Below are 22,489 nucleotides of genomic sequence, written 5' to 3'. Positions count from 1 at the left end.
AGCGGGATGCTCTGGGCAGTGTGTCAGCAACAGAAGCCGATTGATAGCCAGTTTATTGTCGTGTTGATCGTTTTGTTTTGTTAGTTTGAGGAAAGGCCATTTGTCGTGGTTGATTTCCCAAGCAGCCAAGGGGTGGGACTTTTCCATGCTGAGACATTGAGGCAAGTTGCTCGTCTTTCTGTGCCTGCCCTTATTGCCTACTACGCCATGCCTTTCACCCAGTTACATAGGATACCTCTCCAAAACTGCTGCCCTCACAATCATTTGCTAGCGCTGTCTGCACCATCTGCAAGACACATTGCAGTAACTCATCCAGGCTCCTCTGATAGCACCTTCCTATCCAGGACCTGTACCACCAAGAAGGACAAAGGCAGCAGATACAGAGGGACACCAGCACCCCACAAGTTCCCATCCAAGCCACACACTGTCCTGAGGTTGAACTGTATTACCGTTCCTTCATTGTCACTAGATCAGAATCCTAGAACTCTCTTCCTAATACCCTAGACCCTGCCCCTACACCCCAACATCATGTGAAATGGAAGCAGAAGTAGGCCATTCAGCCCATCATGTTTTCCCACCATTCAGTGAGATCATGGCTGATCTGATAATCCTCAACTTCACTTTCCTGCCTTGCACCCATATCTCTTGATTCCCTTAGTGATTACAAATCTGTCCATCTCAGCCTTGAATATACTTAATGACCCACCCTCAGCCCTCTGCAGTAAAGAATTTCACAGAGTCACCGTCTTCTGAGAGAAGAAATTCCTCATCTCTGGTTTGAAAAGGTGACCCCTTATTCTGGGCTTGTACCCTCTGATCCTAGACGCTCCCAGAGGGAGAAACGACCCTCTACACTTCTATCCTGTCTCGACGTCTAAGAATCTCACATGTTTCAAACTGTAGCAGTTCATGAAGAAAGCTTGCCACCACCCTCTCCAGGGCAATTAGGGATTGGCAATAAAATCCAAGTGATGCTCACACCCATGAATGATGAACGAAGCTGAGAAAAATTGCCATTGTACATTGTTCCCCTGGCTCTCTGTTGAGGCTTGGAGTCCAAATGCTAGCCTCTGGGTCAAAAATCCAATTCATCTTACTCTATTGTACAATTCAAGGTGCTGAAAGCAAATGTTTGACAAATGGTTGTACTAGTCCTTTAAAAGCATTTCTGCTAAAGCCACTTCTTTTATCAGATTTTCAACTGATAACTTTGGTTCTCATGTTTAAAAAAAAACCTGTCTCTGGAGTCAAATTTTGAGTGCAGTTTTTACAAAAAAAGCTGTGGTAAAGGGTGGTAATTCTTTCTGGAGGGAACATGCTAATGCACAATACTCAGACTCGTGATTTTACTTCCCGCAGTCTGCAGCGACCCATTCCTCACGTGGTCACACCAGGGGGTGTGCAAGAAGAATATCTCCGCAGCTTCAGGCCGTATCACACTGGCGAGGAGCTCCGCATGCCTTCACTGCCACCAATGGGCCTTGAGGCAGCTACTGCTTACTACCACCCCAGCTATCTCGCACATCACCCATTCCCTCACCCGGCCTTTCGGTAAGCGAGACCTGTTTGTGTTTGTCAGTGCAGTTTGAGACTTATTCCATTGACTTCGTGGAGCTGCATGGTTTGTGTGTGTCTGTGTACATGTGAGTGCGTGAGTATGCGTATATGTTTGTGTGTGTCTGTGTGAATAATGTGTGTGTGCATGATTGCATGTGAGTTCTTGAGTCTGTGAGAGATTTCGTAAGTGCGTGAGTATGTGCATGTCAGACTGCATTTGGATAATACAAGTGTGTGCCTGTGTGCGAGTGTGCGTGATTGCATGTTTGTGTGCGTAAGAGTGCCTGCACGGGTATGTATTTTTCTATCACATTCTCTCATGTGTGGGTAAAACAGAGAATTACTTGTCTTGACCCCCAGTGGTCTTTGGTTGTCATGAAGCTAATTTATTTGGAGACATACAGTGCCATGGAAAGACACGGTCATTCCCAAGTATGTATTGAGCAAAAGCAGTAGGATTGTGTTTGAGAGAGATAATGGGAACTGCAGATGCTGGAGAATCCAAGATAATAAAGTGTGAAGCTGGATGAACACAGCAGGCCAAGTAGCATCTCAGGAGCACAAAAGCTGACGTTTCGGCCCGAAACGTCAGCTTTTGTGCTCCTGAGATGCTGCTTGGCCTGCTGTGTTCATCCAGCTTCACACTTTATTATCTAGGATTGTGTTTGTGTCTGTTTTGCTCCTGGGCTTACCATTTTCCTGCACTGGAGCATTGTGCAGACTGAAGCCCCACCTTCTTCCTGAAGGCACTGATTACTGTCCTCTTCCCTGGCTGTCCTCCCCAGGGCTGAACCAGGAAATGTTCTGACCCAGTGGAATTGCTGTTACCCAAGACAATTCCTGTAAAACTGCCCATTTGCCTTTGAAATGCTTCACTAAGCTTTTGCCATTGCAGAGAGAACATTCCAAAGCTGAACTGACCCACCTCTTGTTTCCCACCTGCTGCAGTGTTGGGATCATCAAAACCTTAGGTTCCTGTATCGGAGCTCACACCAAAACCTGATCTGCTTTCACCCAGTGTTCACTCACCCCCTCCTGATACCCCCTCACAAATGCCTCTGTTTTCATGCTCCCTGCTTCACATTCTTTCCACCTTACTTGTGTTACCTCGAGAACACCGACCAGACAGCAATCTGCTAAGTTATTGTTGGAGTAAGGAAGGAGAGAATGGACGAAACACCATTCCCTTTTGTGCCCTGTGACCGTTTCTGGAATGTGTTCCATGTATGACCCCCCCACCCTTCTTGAAGGGCAGTGTCGCTGACGGGAGCATCACTCTGGGCTGTGATTGTCTGTGGTGCCCTCCAGGGGACAGAGTACAGCCACCTGAGATACTCACTGAGCTGTGGTTTCACACATCCCTTTTTGTCACTGGGGATCCATATCCCTACTGACCTGTCTGAGAGAGCTCAGACTGGTGATTGACAGGAACTGAAGAGGCAAAAGGCCAGTGATATACGTACAAAAGACCACCCATATGAACGCAAATACGATTTGCTTCTCCCAACAAAGTGACAAAAGGAACTTGACTCTAAGGCAGTCCATAGACACTACTTTGACAGATGCCCAAGTTAAAGTGGAGGCTAAGAGGGATCCTGGAGCCTTGCATCTTGTGTTTCTTTCTTAAAAAAAGGTGTGCACTGTGGTTGGTTAGTTTTTGCCCTTGCATTACAAATAAGCCTTGTTGCCATTGGTTACAGACATTGACAGTTGGTGAGGTTCTGTTCAGTGTAATATAAGAGTAGCATTTTAACCTGGATCAAGAGAGGGATCAAGGCAGTGGGAAAGTTGAGGGCAAACAGACTGAATTTGGGTTCGGTCAAGTTTGAGAGAATCACCACTTGGAGCAGGAAATAGTCCCGGTCGGCGCACAACACCTGATGTGTCTCTGTGAATTAACTCTTGCATATCACCAAGAATATTTGCAAAAGTGCATACAGTCCCAGTACATGAAAACGTATTAGGCACTTTGAGGATCCCCAAAGATGTGGAAGCGTTAGAAAAGGTGCAGAGGAGATTTACCAGGATGTTGCCTGGAATGAAGGGAAGGTCTTACCAGGAAAGGTTGAAAGAGCTAGGGCTTTTCTCTTTAGAATGCCGAAGGATGAGAGGTGACTTGATAGAAGTGTACAAAATGAACAGAGGTATAGATAGAGTAGACAGCCAGAGACTTTTTCCTGGGGTGGAGGTAGCTTTTACAAGGGAACATAGTTTTAAAGTGAAAGGAGGTAGATATTGGGAAGACATCAGAGGTAGGTTCTTTACTCAGAGTGGTCGGGGTGTGGAATGCATGGCTGGAGAGGGTAGTAGAGTCAGCCTCATTTGGAGCATTTAAGCGGCTGTTAGATAGGCATATGGATGATTGTATAAGGTAGCGGTTGAGGTTAGATAGGCCTTAGGTTTAGGGTAAAATTTTGGCACAACATCGTGGGCCGCAGGGCCTGTACTGTGCTGTCTATGTTCTGTGATCTAAAGGCAAAAAGCATTCCATCACTCATCATGCCCACAAATGAAGGATGAGCTATTAGACTGCTGACAAGAGTTTCACCTTCAAGAGAGGAACATTCACTGGGTGAAACATGTTCTGCACTTTGTCAAGGTGAAACATTGAACTTACCGTAAACGAGACCATCTGTATCCTCGGGCTGAACTTTCTCTCGATATTGCTGGCAAAGTTCTGTAACTTAGCTGTTTCTCTAAAATGGGCTGCTGCTCAGATATCCTCTCATTGCAGCGAGACTTCCAATAAGTATTTCTTCAGCGCAGACCACTTGGAGCAAATCATTATTTGACACCTTCCTTCATGAAAGCCATCAGCCCTGTTCTTAGCAAAACTGTTACTTAAATGTAGCTGTGTGGCAGCACTTAACCTCCACGTTGTGAGGAAGTTGGAACCCAAGTGTTGGTGCTCTCTGATCGGTCTTTATTATTCCACATTTATGGGAGAACAGTACTGCACATTCCCTGTCATCTCCCACCCCCTGTGTGTGTGTGCGCACATGTGTGGTGAGGTTGGGGAGTGTTGTCCTTTAGCAGTGTTAAATGGATCTCAGTAAAGGTGAAAAAGGAGGGAGGGAGGTACGTTATCAGACCCTCCTTCCAGAAAAACCCTTCCAAGTTCCTGAGTTATGTTACACAGACCATCCAGAATGGAAGAAGATTTGATTCAGTTGTCACTGCCTCTAACTTCTTCCCTTCTACTATGTGACTGGAGAGAGAGAATTGGTAAGTCCTCCACGCAGACTACTATACCATTTCCCCCACTGCAAAATGTTGATGACCCAACAAATCGTTGCCCAGGATGGTTGACTTGACGTTCTGGAGCTTAGCAAAAGCAACATCACATGACTGAAGTGAAGGAGTAAGAGCTTACTTTAATAGGTCTCAAATTAAGTCCTACAGCAGCAACAAGAGATGAATTTCTTCAGTGTAATAGAGTATCTCTTCACAGTCGCGATTATCAAACTAAGTATGATGCTGAACCAAGAAAGAATGGGATTAAAGAGCTGGCTTTAAAGACGCACCATGAAGGAGCCGCACAGGTTAAGGGAGGGAATTCCTGAGCTCAGTGCCCCAGGAAACTAAAGCCCCTCTGCTATCAGCAGTGTGATGAGATGATAGTGTATTGTAATGGTGAGTTTGAGTAACAGATTGTCAAGAATGAAGTTGACTGATTATGCTCTCTCTCTTTGTGTTTGCAGAGTGGATGATTCATACTGTCTTTCAGCCCTGAGGTCACCTTTCTACCCGATTGCAAGCCCTGCCTCCCTGCCTCCCCTTCACCCTTCTGCCATGCACCTGCACCTACCTGGGATGAGGTTCCCAGCAGAGCTGTCCCATTCTTCACTGACTGCCCTACAGTCAGAGCGTTTGTCAGAGAGGTAAATCCCCATCTTCCCTTACCACGGCATGAGCAGGCTTTAATCACCATAAAACATACAAAAACAGGGTTAAACAGCTGACTTTCTTCCTGGGAAAGATAACCAAAGGCAGAAAATGCCGGAATTTGAAATAAAAGGAGAAAATTGCTGAAGCCATCCCTGGCAGGTCATCAGGCATATTTAGAGACAAAATACAAGTTGATGTTAATGTTTTGGGTGGGGGTGGGGAGGGTTGTCCCACAGTCAAAACATCAAATGCTGTTTTTATGCCACTGTGGAAACTGAAAAAGCTGGAAATACTCAGTAGGTCAGGCAGAGACTGAGAAACAGAACCAACATTTGTCTGTTTGTAGATACTGTCTGGTGTATTGAGTTTACCAGTCAATATTTCATAAATGGATAGTCCGTGGTATTTTTGCTTTTGTTTCTTGTCCGGCTGTTTGTCAGTGGGCTGTGCTTTTCCGTTAATCTGTTAAATAGTCGGTGTGAATGTTCTTTCTCGTTACATGCTTTCATTTATATATGGGTGAATTCAAAGGCTCAATCTGCTTTGGTGGGATTTGACTTTTTACTCTTTGGAGTTCCAGCTGTGCCAGTCCTGGCTCAGTTTGTTAGCATGTTTGACTTGCAAGATTCTGGGTTCAGTTCCCACTCTAGGGGCTTGAGCACAGAAATCCAGGCACACCACTGCAGTACTGAGGAAGTCAAAGGTGCTACCTCTTGGATGAGGCATTAAAAGAAGGCTGGTTTCACCTGCCCAGGTGAGAGATCTAATTTTGAGACAGAGCAGTGGCATTATACTTGGTGAACATATATCCCTCGATCGCTATCCCAAAAACAGTTTATCTGGCCATTATCACATTGGTATTTGTGGCAGCAAATTGGCTGCTTCACTTTTTTTTATTCTTTCATGTGGACATTATTAGTTTGTCCAGACCCATAGTGATGTGGCCCATTCTTAAGTGCTCTCTAAGTGCTTCAGGATAGGCAATAAACGCTGGCCTAGCCAACAATGCACATGTGAAAGAATTTTAAAAAGTGCAAAAGCCAGTTTACTACCACAAAGACCAAGGAAGGGCAGCATTCTCCTTCACTAATGGCCACTAGTGAACCAAATATTTTTTCCTGACCACGGACAGTAGTTTCATTGACATCATTAGATTCTTAATTCCAGATTTTTTTTACTGAATTGAAGTTCCATTATGGCAGACTTTGAACCCAGGTCCCCAGCACATTACATGGATATCTAGAGTAATAACATGGATGACTGTCATTAAAGTGCTTTATTAGCTTTGTAGGCCTGGGAGATGTCCTTGAAAAACATTATATAAATATAAGAATCTCTACAGTGCCGTATCTCAAGTACATTCATTGAAGCTTTGTGAGTGCAATTAGTTGGTAGTACAGACAGATGCACTCTGCTTTTAGGTGCGATAAAATGCCACAGCAGCTGATGATATTGTGACACCTTGTTTCTCTAATGTTCGCTGGCTGATCTGGGTCATTGACAGCAAAACTGGTTGCTTTTTGCAACAGTGATGGACTGACTGCTGGTCTGCACGCCGTGGTTCCACAGGGTCGTGAGTTTGAATCCCGCTTTCACAAGTTGAGAAATGAAATTCAGTGAGTCTGTTTATTTGGATGCTAGAGTCAGAGAAATGACATTGATGGCAACTGTGCTGTTTGTTTAACAAGAACAGCCAGATCATTAACATCCATCAGGTTAATGAACCTACCGCCACTGTTTCCCTCTGAGCTGAAAGGCTGGGTGACCATGCAACCACTTGCAGGTTCCGCAGTGCATTGCCAAAAACATATTGGGGACTGCCACTCCCCTTCTGGTTGCCATCATGTGGGATGGATACCAGGCCAGTTTGCAACATCTCAGCGAACAAGTAGACCCAGACTAGACTGGCATCCTGTGATACTGAAAGGTCTCTGCATGGCTGAGATTAACATGGATTTGGGAATTGGAACTATTCTCTAGAATTTACAACATGGAAGGGAGGCCCGTCTGTCCATTGTCTTTGAAAAACCCATCCAGTTAGTCCAAACCACTGGCATCCCCCCGTGCTCTTTCTCCACAGCCCTGCATAACTTACCATCTTGAGTATGTCTCTGTGCCCCTTTGACTGATAGCCATGAATCTGCTTCCATTCCCCCCCACCTCCCTCATCAGGCAGTGCATTTCAGAATATCACCCTCACTGTATGAAAGGAATTCCTCTCACGGCATCTCTGCGTCATGTCTAGCTGCTATTAATGTTCCACCTGAAAGCGGAAGAACAAAGGAAGCTGCTTGCCATGTGCTCTCAAGTTCAATAACTAATGTCAGTTTTACTTTTCCCTCCAATTTTTCCTGCCCCCACTCACAGGCTCCAAATGGACGAAGAGCTCCGCCGAGAAAGAGAACGGGAGCGAGAGCGGGAAAAAGAGCGGGAGCGGGAAGCAGAGCGCGAGAAGGAGAGAGAGCGTGAGCAGGAGAGGGAGAAGGAGCTGGAAAGAGAGAAGGAGAAGGAACGAGAGAGGGAGCGTGAGCGGGAGATGGAGCGAGATCGGGAAAGGAACAGGGAAAAGGAATTGAATGCAGCAAAAGCAATGGAAAACCATTACTTACACATGCCAGAACTGCCCAGTCTACGAGGCCAACAGATAGACGATAGAGTGAAGGCTACAGAGAGATTAACACCAAACCGAGCAGGTAACAGATGTGACACAGTTGTAAAGGAACAACATATATCTGGCAATAAAGTGAAGTCCAGTTCCTTAATCCTTACTTAACCTGGCCTAACTGCAGGAATTCTCTGGCCTGTGTCTCCAGTTTAAAATGTACGGCACTGAACACCTGTTCCTTCACCAAACATGCTGAGACCCACTCTTGTACAACAGAAATAATATTCTGTTCTGCATTTACTGAAGTGGGTTTAAGGAGGGGGGCAATTAGAAGGTGTTTGCAAAAGAAAACTAGGAAGCATGAGCACACGAAAAATAGACCGTTCCTAAGCTTGCTCCACTATTCAATAAGATTGTGGCTGATTTGTTTGCAGTTTGAATTACAAATCCCATCCACCACCACTTGTCCATGGTTCCCCTGCCAACAAAGAATCTGTCTCCCTCTGTCTGTATCGCAAATCACTGAACCCTCTTTAGGCACAGAGTTCAAAGTTGCACAGACCTCAGAGGAAAATGAAGTCTCATTTCTGATCTAACAGGGTACCATTAATTTTTAAACAGTATGGGACTTAGCCACAAAAGGAAACATCCACCTTGTCAAAACCATTCAGGATCTTCTACCACTTCAGTAAAGTCACCCTTCAATCTTCAAAATGTGTGCACTAAACGTTTGTACAAAGAAAGATCTCATTATTCACTTTTCGGGGATTCATTAGCAAGAAAGTTGTTTTTTAGGGTGGGTTCATCTGCTGAAGAGAGGTGCTAAAGCTGCTGAAGGGCCATTTTCCTGGTTTCCTGTCCAATATTTACCCTCCAATAAGATCAGGGAAACTGATTTATCTGGTCATTATCCCATTGCTACTTTAGGAAGCTTGCTGTGCACAAATTAATGTCACTTTTCCCAATGTTGCAACAGTGACCTCACTTAAAGTATTCATTTGGCAATATGGCACTTTTGAACAGGCCGGAGGTCATGAAAGCTGCAAGTCTGTCTTTCCCTTGATTAGCAGGTGTTTGGACACTGTTGAGCAAAGGCAATCAAACTATTGAACCAAAAAGGGAAGCCAAAGATATCTCGAAGTGTTTGAAATGTCTCAACTTCAATTAGCTTTCAGATCAGCGTCTAACCTTCTGTCTGTGTAATGCAATTAGCTATGGCTGTAGCTACAGATGTATCGGGACCTCTGCGCTTGGCTGCTTACTCGGTCCCCACTGCAACAACAAGATCTGACATTTTGCAAAGGTCACCAGAATAGTGTGCACAAACACACATTGTTATCTTAGCAGGGCCCTTGTCTCAGCACAAAGACATCATTTTTTAGTGATTGCTTTGGCAAAATTTGTATGATCTGCATGTGCAGCGAGGAAATTATTATACTGTGATTTAGTATACTGGAAGTAAACATGGACCATTCATGCAGGCAAATTTTATTCATTGAACACTTCATACAACCTGCCAGTGTGCCAAACAGTTACATATTAATGTTGACCCTACAGTAATTGAGCATTAGTGCTTAATATGCCCTGTGCAGGACGACCTGGAGAGGTAGAACTGCATTTTTAAAAATATCTAGTCTGCTAAATTTTTGGGTCACCATTTTTTGCCAGTAGCTCAATCTGATTACAAGCATTCTGTAACCTTAATAGGCAGCCTTGAAAAAGCTTCGGTCTGCAGTGCTTGCCATTGAACAGATCCAAGCCAGGTAATGAAGGATGACACAGATTCTTTCTTTGGCAGTAGGTTCATTTACAGAATGTGGCTATGCATTAACTGTGCCTCCCACCGACCAACTGTCCCAGCAGTTCTTTTTTGCATGTGCTCAAGATAGCTTAATCAATACTTGCCATCTATTTATCCTTCCCTTAACAAAGCACAATTAATATAATGTTAACACGAACGATTTACACGACATTTGCCCTGAGGAGCAAAAGAAAACCCATCTGCTGCTCTACGCCTTCCAGAAGTTAATGTTTGTGATTACGATAAGGGAGTTGGCTACATGTCGAGTATACATGGTTCCCCTTCAAAAGCTACTGCTCCACCACCTTCACAGACGGCGTATTCCAGAGTACAATAACTCACTGAAAACAAATGATATTGTTCTCTGTCCCTCTGCTCCTTGAATTGCAAACTTCAGCTATTCAAGAACCTTTTGGAGGGTAGTTATGGCTGGGCAATATTCTCTACCTAGTAAAGAGCTTTTTTAAAAAGTTGCGTACCATTAGAGAGCTGTGGCCTCAGACATTTGCTTTCCTTTTCAGATAAGCCCAAGGATTTTGCACTGACATGCCCTAAAGCAGTCCATCCAAACCTGCACCAGTCTTCCATGTCACACCATTCTGTCCCCACCCTCATCTCCAACCACAACAGTTTTGTCTCCCCTGGAAGTAGCTCGGCCATGCTGCTGCAGAGGAACAATGAGGAAGAGAAGTGGATGGCCAAGCAGCGGCAACTACGGCAAGAGAAGGAGGACCGGCAGTACCAAGTGTCCGAGTTTCGGCAGCAGGTACTTGAGCAGCACTTGGACATTGGCCGACCAGGCTCACAGAGTGAGGTGGAGCACAGGGACTCTGTCAGGTGAGGCTGAGTGACAATAGGGTCTGGGTAAACCTTTGAACCGCTGGTTAGTCAGTGGGTTGGACTGCCAGCTATGATTAGGCATTCACCAAAGATCAGGTCGGGAGATCCTAGTTTATCGACACCTCAGTTTCTATCCGTTAGACCTGATGGGGGCAATGTACTGGAACATTGGTCTGGTTTCAGTGTGTAGTCTTCCTCAAACCACCCATTGTGAGGGAGAGTGGGCTGAATTTTTGGTTATGCCCAGCATTGTGCCCCTGGTCCATTTTACTACCTGTCAGTTTGGAAAGCAGCAAATTATCCACTTGTTGTGAAGTATGTTTCTTGAGGGACAACATGTTCTCAAACGGAGGGAAATTGCTCTCAGCTGTGTTTATGATTAACCCATCCGTGTTAAGTTCCTCTACGTGTAATGGGAACTCATTTGTTAACCATTCACTTCAAATAAATTAAGTAATGCGTTTAACTGGTGGCCAGAAGGAACAACTGTCCAGAGGAACAGTGAGGAGAAATTTCACAAGTGCACTCACCATTTGACATTATGGACCTCTCTGTACTTTAGTAAAAACATTAGATGCAATTTTCTGACTTCTCTCAATTTGTGTTTGGAGGCAGGAAGGGCAGATAAAGAGGTGAGCTAGTAGCTGACCTGAATCCTCCTGCCTTCACCGTTGCACCTGAATGAATTCAGGGCCTGGAAGCAAGGACAGAGATTGTAGGTGCCAGTGATACACCTGGGCCTGACCCAAACCAGCACCTTCGGGCTCTCGCCTGCCCGTCCCCGACTAACGCACAGTCCCATCTTCCCCAACCCCAACTGCGACTCAGCAGGACTTACCTCCACGGCCTCCCCTACCCCCACCACGACCTCCCAAGACCTAGGGTGGTTATTGGGATCTGATGTAAGCCCTCTTCCCCACCTCCCATCCCAGACCGTGTCAGGAAGGCCTGTAATTAGACTTCACACCCCATTGCCGGTTGAGACCCCTAAGTAGCCAATTAATAACCAGTATTTAGACCTTTGCTCACTTCCACTGGATTAATCTAGTGGTGCACTGGGCTTCTGACATGTGGGATAGATGTGGGCTAAAGTTATGTATCTAAATTAGGCTTGGGAGGTGAAGGGGAGGTCCTTCATTCAGAGGCAGTCAGCTCCTGATCAAGACATAAAGCATAGGAAAGCGGTGGGAGTCTTACTGAGAGTCATCTCTCTGCCCTTTCTGACATCCCTACACCCACTTCCCCCATGACCGTTCCCCACCCCTCACCTTCAGTGAGTGTGGTTCCAGCAACAGCCTCCACCTCTCCTGATGGCACTGCCATTCAGAAGAATTACCAGCCTTAGATAGGCCAGAGCAGCTGTTATTGGATAGGATATCCATCCCTGGGATCCTTGACCTTCGGGACTGGCACCTGGTGGGCTCTTGTGCCTGAGTGTCTCAGCACAGAGGCAAAGCATCACAGCTGCTCACTGTGTCTGGAGCCAGGAGATGAGAGTCCCAGTGCCTCTGCCAAAACCCATTGTGTCATGGCACCTTAATTGAATATCACCTTAGAAACGTAGCAACACAGAAAATAGCAGCAGGTCTATGCCACTCGGCCCTGTTGAGCCTGCTCTGCTATTCAATACGATTATGTCTGTGCATCCAACTCAGTACCCTTTCCAGATTTTGCCCTTGATCTCTAATGCCTAAGAATTATATGTAACTCAGAAACAGTCAATGTTTAGGCCTGATAATAAAATGTGAGGCTGGATGAACACAGCAGGCCAAGCAGCATCTCAGGAGCACAAAAGCTGACGTTTCGGGCCTAGACCCTTCATCTCTGATGAAGGGTCTAGGCCCGAAACGTCAGCTTTTGTGCTCCTGAGATGCTGCTTGGCCTGCTGTGTTCATCCAGCCTCACATTTTATTATCTTGGAATCTCCAGCATCTGCAGTTCCCATTATCTCTAATGTTTAGGCCTGAGATGCTTTCTGTGGCAGAGAATTCCACAGGCTGAGCACTGCCTGAGTAAAGAAATTTCTCCTTATTCTCAGTCCTAAATGGCCTACCCCGTATCCTGAGACTGTTCTGGACTCCATGATCATTGGGAATGTCCTTTCTGGGTTTACCATGTCTAATCCTGCAGATTTTTATTTGTTTTTATGAGACTCCCCCTCATTTTTCTAATCTCTAGTGAATATAGCCCTAACCCTCCAGCCTCTGTATATTGTTGCTGCCATCCCAGGAATCAGTCTTCGCATCTGATAATCACTAAAGCATCATTTGGAGCAATAATCTATTTAAGAAGAGTTTCTCAGGTGCCTGCATTTTTTCATGAATATTTTTGCAAGCTTTAACAGATTTCGGAATGATTGACATTGGGTTAAGTTGCAGGCAATCTGTTTGTTAACCATGGAAGTTGAGGTCGAACTTAAACAAACAAAAATAATACGAAAGGTGAATAAAGGACCTACTCTCAGAATTGAAACAGAAGGTTTGGAGGCTTTCTGCTTAACAAAATCTTCGTAAGATCGTCACAGCTAAAGGCTGTAATGGGTCACAAGGGAAGTGTGGTCGTGGCAGTTTGCATCTTGTGTTTTTGTCGCCACATGTTAAGAACACCTGGGATGATTTTCACCACTCTGTCCACTGGGGATTACATGGAACTAACTGTCCCCGCCTCCCTTTGAAAACTGCTCTAAAGATGCCTGTTGTATCCGTCCGTCTTTCATGAACCCGGAATGATTTCACCATATAACTTGTGATTTCTTACATTACAGAAAAGCACTAGAAAGTGGGCTGAATAAAAAAAAAATCGTTTTTTCATTCAACTGAGAATGTAATTTTCAGCCAGTAGATTACCCTTCTAGCCTCTATCATGCATATCAAGCACTATTTCCCATTTGGCACAGTGTCACGCTAAATTGAGACACACCCAGATAGAAATGACTCTGTAATGTTATCCTGCATTGATTAAGAATCTCTATAAACCTCAATCTTTCTGCACAATATGATCTGAGGGCACTGGCAACCACAGGAGGGTTAGACAGGTTGGGATTTTATCCATTGGAGCTTAGACAAGTGAGAGGCAATCTTATTGAAAGTTCCTGAAGAAACCCAGCAGTGTGGATGCTGAACAGATGGTGTTTTCCCCTTTATGAGAAAGTCTGAAACATAGGGCTACAGTTTAAACATATGGGCTCTCTCACTGAAATCTCAAATAAGGAGAAACTTATTTTTCTATTGAGCGGGTCACAGGTCCTTTGGAATACTCTTGTTCAGGAATAGATTCTTGACTAACGAGGGAATTAAAGATTAGGCAGGAAATTGGAATCTGAGGTCACAGTCAAGCCAACCATGATCTTATCAAATGGAGAAGCAGGCTTAATTCGCCAAATGGCCTATTTCAGCTTCTACGACTTATGGACTTCCATTGGATTATTTCATGATTATGTTTGGCAAAGATCTGCGGTGTATTGCTGTTGCCTTTGTGCATGAGTAAGCCATTCAAGCTCAGAATAAACACTCTGGTATGGCCACTAGTTGGCATCTGTCATTGTGTTCCAACAAGATGAGGAGCTCCAAAATGTCCTGTGCCTCCCACCAACCCCCCGACCAAAAACAACAGTTCTGGTCTGCATCTTCCTAATTCTGAACCATACCATAGTTTTGCAGTGTTTAAGACAGTTCTGAGAGGATTTATTAGAGGTGTTGAGTATTTTAACAGGATTTTGTGAAGTAAAATTATTTTGTCTCACAGTCGGGGTGGGAAATCAGAAGAGAGACATTTCAGGCAGTGGTCAGAAGACTGAAGGAGAAATAGAATTTTTTTTAAACCAAATAAATTATGATGCTGAATGCACTGAAAGGGCAATGGAAACAGCTTTCAGTGCTAACATTCAGAGGGGCAAGGTTTGCTGGGCTTAAGGTGTTAGACCAAGGAGGATTAGAACTAATTGGATAACTGCAGACATAGAAACCATAGGCTGAATGCCCTCCTGTGATCTTTGATTCTTAGAGGCACAATAGAAACAAGCAGCAGCTAACAGTTTTTTTCAGGAATTTACAAAAAAAATCAATGAAAGGCTGCTGTCAGAGCCAGAAGGTTTTTATGAGTGAGTTCTCAAACAACAAGCACTTGGTGCTCTGCTAAACTGGAGATATGCTTGTTTCTAGCATGTGCAGGAGGGCTAATTAAACAGAAGGGGACTTGAATCTTACTTCTGACCTTTAAAAAATTTTAAAAGTGAAGCCATTCTTTCTTTAATAGATGTTAAGGCAGCTTACCCTCAGCCACTGCCCAGAGGCAACATTCATTTTGGTACAGTGACTGATGCGGAAAGGAATCTGAATGATTGTTGGATTCACTGGGTGGTGACATGGGAGAAGTCATGGAGAAATCACCTATTTCTCCAGAATGCTTCCATGAAACTAGTGCAGACCGTAGGAATTAAGGGAAGGCAACAGGCACCCAAGGGAAGGCAATGGCCTGGTGGTATTATTGTTGGACTATTAATCCAGAAACTCAGCTGATTTTCTGGGGTCCCAGGGTCAAATCCCACTATGGCGGATAGTGGAATTTGAATTCAATAAATAATCTGGAATTAAGGGTCTAACGATGATCGTGAATCCATTGTTTATTGTCAGGAAAAACCCACCTGGTTTACTGATGTTCTTTAGGGAAGGAAGTCTTCCATCCTTACCTGGTCTGGCCTACATAGGACTCCAGACCCACAGCAATGTGGCTGACTCATAACTGTCCTCTGGGCAGTTAGGGATGGCTAGAGATGCCCACATCCTGTGAGTGAATTAAAAAAGGCATTGAACAATGTTTTGTGGGAACAGGGGTTGAATTATTTTTATTTTTAATGACATGCCAGGGCTGGTGGTAGCAAAGCAGTACAAAGCCACAGACATTAGCAGATCACTTTCCTTTTGCTAAATCAGTGATTTCAATCAATCCAATGATTAGGGAGCCAACATTTGTCTCTGTGTTCCTGAAGGGGGACAGCCAGGATTACATGGCAAAGTGCCATTGCACCTGCCCCATCATCCAGTTAGATTATGGCTGACCTGTAGCTTGACTTAATTTATCCACCTGTCGTTACTGAAGTCTTGGAGATAGTAGGAACTGTGGATGCTGGAGAGTCTGAGGTAATAAGGTGTAGATCTGGATGAACACAGCAGGCCAAGCAGCATCAGAGGAGCAGGAAGGCTGATGTTTCAGGCTAGGCCCTTCAGAAATTTCTGAAGAAGGGTCAAGGCCCGAAACATCAGCCTTCCTGCTCCTCTGATGCTGCTTGGCTTTCTGCATTCATTCAGCTCTACACCTTGCTACTGAAGTCTTAGTCGACATAAATCCGAAGTTCTTGAAAATTTCTCGTGTGCAAAAGCACTTCCTGATATTTCCCCTCAGTGCCAGACTCCATTGTTCTGAATTCCATTCCCAAATGATGAAGGTGGAGTATCAGTTCAATCTCTTTGATTACTTCCTGCTCTTAACCTTTGGCCAGAGCCATGCTGATAACTACTACTATTTCAATGTTGAAATTGGAAATGATGCCCTCTTGTGGTTATCTTTCCCTCCCGACATTTACTGTCTCGGTGATGTCAGCAGACACCTGACTGGTCTCCCATGTTATATTGAGGTGTACAAGATAATGAGAGGCATAGATAGAGTCGATAGCCAGGGACTATTTCCCAGGGCAGAAATGGCTAGCACGACGGGTCATAGTTTTAAGCTGGTTGCAGGAAAGTATAGAGGGGATGTCAGAGGCGGGTTCTTTACACAGAGATTTGTGAGAGCATGGAATGCGTTGCCAGCAGCAGTTGTGGAAGCAAGGTCATTGGGGTCATTTAAGAGACTGCTGGACATGCATATGGTCACAGAAATTTGAGGGTGCATACATGAGGATCAATGGTCGGCACAACATTGTGGGCTGAAGGGCCTGTTCTGTGCTGTACTGTTCTATGTTCTATGTTCTATATTCTCTGTAAACTTGAAGTCATTCAAAACACTGCTACGCGAGCCTTAACTTACACCACATCCCATTCACCAACCACTCCTCTTCTTGTCATCTTTTTCTTTTCTAATCTGTTCAGATATTACTACACTTCTCTGGAGCAGTGCGGGGGCTTGAAGCTGGGTCTCCAAGCCCAGATATTGGAGACGCTACCTCTATGCTGCAAAAATGTCTGTTCTTGCTGTCTTACGTTGCTTCCTGGTTTTAACATCCTTATCCTTGTTCTGAAATCTCTTGATGGCCTCACACCTTCATAACCTGCTGCAGCCTCAGATTCCTTTGTGATATCTGCACTGATCTAATTGCAGCCTCTTGCACGTCCCCATTTTGAATCACTCCAATATTCGGTTCCCCACTTTCTGTAGATTTCAAATTGTGAAATGGAAATCAGTGAAACTCTAATGTTTATAGCACCGAAGGAGGTCATTCAGCCCACAGTATCCATGCCAGTCAACAAAGACCTGACTGCACTGACCCTACTTTCGAGCTTTTATCCCATAGTCCTGGAGGCAACGACGCTGAATATCTAGCTACTAATTGAATGTTTAAGAATTTCTTACTCAACTACCCTTTCAGGCAACAAATTCCAGACTCAATCCACCCTCAAGGTAAAAAAAAGTCTCCTTGCCTCTCGTCTTAGCCCTCCCTCTGCCTCGAACTTATATCAATGCTACCTGGTTATTGACCCCTCGATACCAATGAAAAACATGCCTTTTTTTGCCCAACTTATCTATGTCCCTTATAATCCCATACATCTGTGTCAACCTTCCCTCAACTAAAGAAATCAACCCCAGCCTCTCTAAGCTTTCCTCACAGCTCAAAGCCTCTAACCAAGGTAGCATTCTGGTAAATCTTCTCTGCACCATCTCTAGTGTAATCACATCCTGCTTATAATGCAATGACCACAACTGCATGCACTTCTCCAGTTGTGGTCCAACCAGTGTTGTATACAATTCCAGCATAATCTTCATTGTATTCTGTGCCTCTGCTAATAATCGCATAAGTCTTCCTACCTGTTTTGTCTACCTGCCCTGCTACCTTCAGGGATCTGTAAATCTGCGCGCATGCATCCCTCTGATCTTCAGTACTTTCCTACATCTTACAATTCACAGTGTAATCCTTTACTTTGTTAGCCGCCCCTAAGTGAAGTCATAGAGATGTACAGCTCGGAAACTGAACCTTTGGTCCAACTCGTCCATGCCGACCAGATATCCTAAATTAATCTAGTCCCATTTGGCGGCATTTGGTCTATATCCCTGTAAACCCTTCCTATTCACATACCCATCCAGATGTCTTTTCTGGCGGCACGGTGTCTCATTGGTTAGAACTGCTTCCTCACAGCACCAGGGACCTGGGTTCAGTTCTACCCTCGGGCAACTGTCTGTGTGGCGTTTGCACATTCTTGTGTCTGTGTGGGTTTCCTCCGGGTGCTCTGGTTTCCTGCCACAGTCCAAAACTGTGCAGCTTGGATGGTTTAGCCATGTTAAATTGCCCCACAGTGTTCAGGGATGTGTATATTAGAGAGGTGGGTCTGGGTGTAGTGCTCTGAGGGTCGGTGTGGACTTGTTGGGCCGAAGGGCCTGTTTCTGCACTGTGGGGATTCAGTGGCTTCTAAATGTAGTAATTGTACCAGCCTCCACCACTTCCTCTGGCAGCTCAGCCCATACACTCACCGCCGTCTGCATGAAGAAGTTCTCCCTTTTATATGTCCCTTTTATATCTTTCACCTCTCACCTTAAACCTATGCCCTCAAGTTTTGCACTCCCCCACCCTGGGGAAAAGACCGTAACTATTCACTCTATCCATGCCTCCCATGATTTTATAAACCTCTGTAAGGTCACTTCTCAGCCACTGACGCTCCAGAGAAAATAGCCCCAGCCTATTCAGCCTCTCTGCGAAGCTCAAACCTTCCATGCCCAGAAACTTCCTTGGAAATCTCGTTTGCACCCTTTCAAGTTTAACCAAATTGTTCCTATTGCTTCCAACTGATCATTATTCCTTGTGTGGCCTGATGCCATCTTTTGGTTTTTAATTCATCTTGGAACATTTTAAGACATTGAAGGTGCTACATGGTGTTAGTGGTTATTATAGACATGTTCATGATGAACTCGGTCAGAATGCTGGGAGCACCCCTAGCTTGTGGAATAGTGCCTATAAGTTAGTCAAGTGGCAAGAAGCCTTGTACAAAACTGTAGTCATATTTTTGCAATATCAGCACTTTTACTTGCCTGATTGTCAAATTAAAACGTTCCAAGACTGCCGTATTTTCAAAAGATCTATCTATGTATCATGACAGTCCAGCTATTCAGTGCTCACGGATAATGGACTCCTTTGCATAGACCTGACGTTAGAGCAGAGCTATACACTGGCTGCGATTACAGTTAAATTGGGTTTTTAACAGTATGTTGGGTGACAAATTATATGTAGATAACCACACTGATAATTATATGACACTTTATGGAGAGCAGAGGTCACCATAATTTGCAATCTGCTGCATTACAATTACACTCTTCCTCCCTCCCTCCCTCTCTCTGTCTATTGACACAACTATGAGCGAGACTGAAAAGGTAATTGTATTCACATCCTGAAGCCACAGGGGTTGCAGTGAAAAAAAAATTTCTGATGCCTGTTTGTTCAGTCCATTGCCGGATGATTAAGCATTGCACATACAGGCTGCCTCCTGCTCTGATGATTTATTATTGTTGGGGTTTTTTTTTCTATCTCTCAGCTTAGCAGGCTAATCAGGTGTGATCAGGGCAGGGATCCACAATTCCCACTTTATTCTCTCTGCGTGTTTGGAGGGAATAAGTGTGCAATTCAAAGCTTCATACTAACCCAAATGCTCACCTGTTTACACCCTCTCGCACCCCCCTCAATTTCCCCAGTTGTTTTAGAGGTATTTAGGTGATTTCTAATTATTAATATAACAATACTCAACTTGTGTTCAGGAAGTGTATGATAATCCTTCTTCGTCTGTCTCACACTGCATTCTTCAGAACAAAAATAAAAGCTTTTTTTGCAACTGTCTGCTCACATTAAAGGTGATGGAAGAATAATGGGCACTAGATGCAGTTGAGTAGATGAATCTAGCCTGCTTACACAAAGCAAAGGAAGGCTAGGTATATCACCTCTGCTCACAGACTAGACTTGCACCTTGGTAACTGCTAACAGCGTCTTTAAATCTTTATTACTTTCAGACTGATTGTGTATGGGCCTCATGATTGTCCTCCATTGATTTATAGAATCTATACAGTGTGGAAGCAAGCCATTCAGTCCATCGAGTCCACAATGACCCTCCAGAGAACATCACACAAAGACCCAGCCCCATACCCTACCCATGAAACCTTGCATTTTCCATGGCTAACTCCCTTGCCTGCCCATCCCTGGACACTATGGAACAATTTAGAGATAGTAGGAACTGCCGATGCTGGAGTCTGAGATATCAAGGTGTGGAGCTGGATGAACGCATCAGGCCAGGCAGCATCTGAGGAGCAGGAAAGCTGACCTGAGGGGTCCAGACCCGAAAGGTCAACTTTCCTACTCCTCTGATGCCTGGCCTGCTGCATTCATCCAGCTCCACACCTTGTTATTGTGGGGAAATTTAGCATGGCCAATCCACCTAGGCTGCACATCTTTGGACTGTGGGAAGAAACCAGAGCATTCAGAGGAAACCCAAGCAGACACAGGGTGAACGTGCAGACTCCACACAGTCACCCAAGGGTGGAATCAAACCCAGGTCCCTGGTGCTGTGAGGCAGCAGTGCTAACCACTGAGCCACCGTGTTGCCTTGCCACTATGATTCAAATAAAGTTTTCAAAAATTCGTTCATGGGATGTGAGCATCATTGGCTCGGCCAGCATTTAGCACCCAACCCTAATTGCCGTGTGATTTACATCGTTTTAATCTAATTTTCTCTTTTTTTTGTCTCCCTGTTATTCCTCCATACTCCCTCCCCATCTATCTATGTCTCTCAGTCGCTGATCCTTTCTGGTCTCATTCCACACATACAGCCCATGGTGTCTAGCATCCCTTTCCAATGTGTGAGCCAAAATAGTGGATGCTGGCAAGCTGGGCATCACAAACAAGATCTCACCTGATGTTTGAATGTCCTTGCACTTACCAGCATTGGGCCGTTGGTCGTTTAGCAGGAAGAAGGCCCCACAACAGCATGCCTGCTGCCCTGCATTGGGAGCCACTCCAATGCAAATGGATGACCAAATGTAGCCTTTATTAAAAAAAGAGACTTTTTAAAAAAAATGTAGTGCTGTTGATGATCTCAGGGCACCCCAAAGCACTAATTGCACTTAAATTCCTGCAAACAGCGAATTGAAAGGGAGCAGATGAATGATTCTGGTGACTTTGTTTGAAGGCAAGACACTTGGGAGAACTTGCCTGCTGTTCTTCAGGATAGTGGCACAGGGATCATTTCCGTCCACAAGAGGGATCAGGTGGAGTTTTGGTTTAACTTGCCATTCCAGAGTCAATAGCTCTGACAGTGCTGCAGTCCCTCAGTACTGCACTGGGAGTGTACTGCAGTCTCTAGAGTGGCAAACTAGATCTCAGCAGACCTAACTTATATATTCTAAACAACTGGGTAATGGTGGGAATGAACAACAGAAGTTTGAACATACCTAGCGTGCCTTGAAGTAAAGATTGTGTCTTCCCACCAGTGACAACCTAAATTTATATTGAATCCCTAACACACAATATGTAGAAAACCAAACATCCAGGGTCAGTTGTCAACATCCCTGAGAAATCATAAAATGGCGACTTTCGGCACTTGTGAAGGGCATGAGGTTAATCCCATAATTAAAAGATAGCATTTATGCTAATCAATTATAATGTTGTATGGTAGTGATGTGCCTTTGAGACTCGCAGTATCTTCAAAGCCACTGTACCGCAGTTATTTAAGATGGGGTCGGAGATGCTGAAAGTCTTTTTTTTTCCCAACATAGCTTTCAACATTTTGGTTCTTTAAAGCTTGCCTGTCAAATCCTCTTTTTGTTTTTAGTTTTAATTTCCACAAGTCACTGCCAACTGTATAAAGTTGTTGCCGTGTGAATTTTTCAGGGAATTTGCCAAGTCTTATGGCACACCCAGCCGTGTACTTCAAGACCAGAAGAGAAGCAGGCTTTTCATAGACCAAGTTGTCAGATTTTTTTTTGATAGAAGTCTCTTTGAAGTTTGTGATACATGGGAAACACTTGCTCAGTTTTCGGTCTCAGGCTATGTTGTAACAAGGCCTGGTGTGGGGGGGTAGGGGCGCAGGACACAGGAGAGTTTAGGCCCTAAAATTATTGAACTCAGTATTGAGTCCAGAGGGCTGGAGGGTCCCCAAGCTGGAGGAACAACACCTCATTTTCCGCTTGGGAACCGTACAGCCCTCCAGACTCAATTTTGAGTTCAATAATTTTGGGGCCTAAACCCTCCCTTGCCCCAGCCCCCCACCCCACACACCAGGCCTTGTTACCACATAGCCCGCCATTACACACCCCCTGTTGTTAGTCACTAACAGTCCCCATTAACAACTATCATCCTCCCAGCCTGATCGTTACCAACTCCTTTGTCTGTCCAACACTCTTTCTCTCTCTTTGGTCTCTATCCTATCGTTTACTCCCTACCCCACCCACCTCCCTATTTTCTGCACATAAACTGACATTTTCCCAGCCACCACCAGTTCTGTGGAAGGATCACCAGACCTGAAACTTTAACTCTGTTTGCTCATTCACAGATGCTGCCAGACCTGCTGAACTTATCCAGCAACTTTGTTTTTGTTCCTGATTTACAGCAT

General features: G+C 44.7%; 1 protein-coding gene across 11 annotated transcripts in view; it reads left to right on the top strand.

Annotated features, from left to right (window-relative positions):
* gse1b (Gse1 coiled-coil protein b) overlaps positions 1–22,489 on the top strand; it is a 760,234-nt gene that overhangs the window by 701,424 nt on the left and 36,321 nt on the right. For all 11 annotated transcript variants that reach the window (XM_048546473.2, XM_048546474.2, XM_048546472.2 and 8 more), the window contains 4 exons: positions 1,360–1,551; positions 5,259–5,438; positions 7,813–8,138; positions 10,373–10,688. In XM_048546473.2, the coding sequence (XP_048402430.2) occupies positions 1,360–1,551; positions 5,259–5,438; positions 7,813–8,138; positions 10,373–10,688 (1,014 nt within the window). The remainder of the gene's footprint in view (positions 1–1,359; positions 1,552–5,258; positions 5,439–7,812; positions 8,139–10,372; positions 10,689–22,489) is intronic.

This window comes from Stegostoma tigrinum, chromosome 16 (assembly GCF_030684315.1).
Source record: "Stegostoma tigrinum isolate sSteTig4 chromosome 16, sSteTig4.hap1, whole genome shotgun sequence".
NCBI classification, from domain to species: Eukaryota; Metazoa; Chordata; class Chondrichthyes; order Orectolobiformes; family Stegostomatidae; genus Stegostoma; species Stegostoma tigrinum.
Note: the sequence above shows the minus strand (reverse complement) of the source record. Positions and strands in the feature narration are given on the sequence as shown.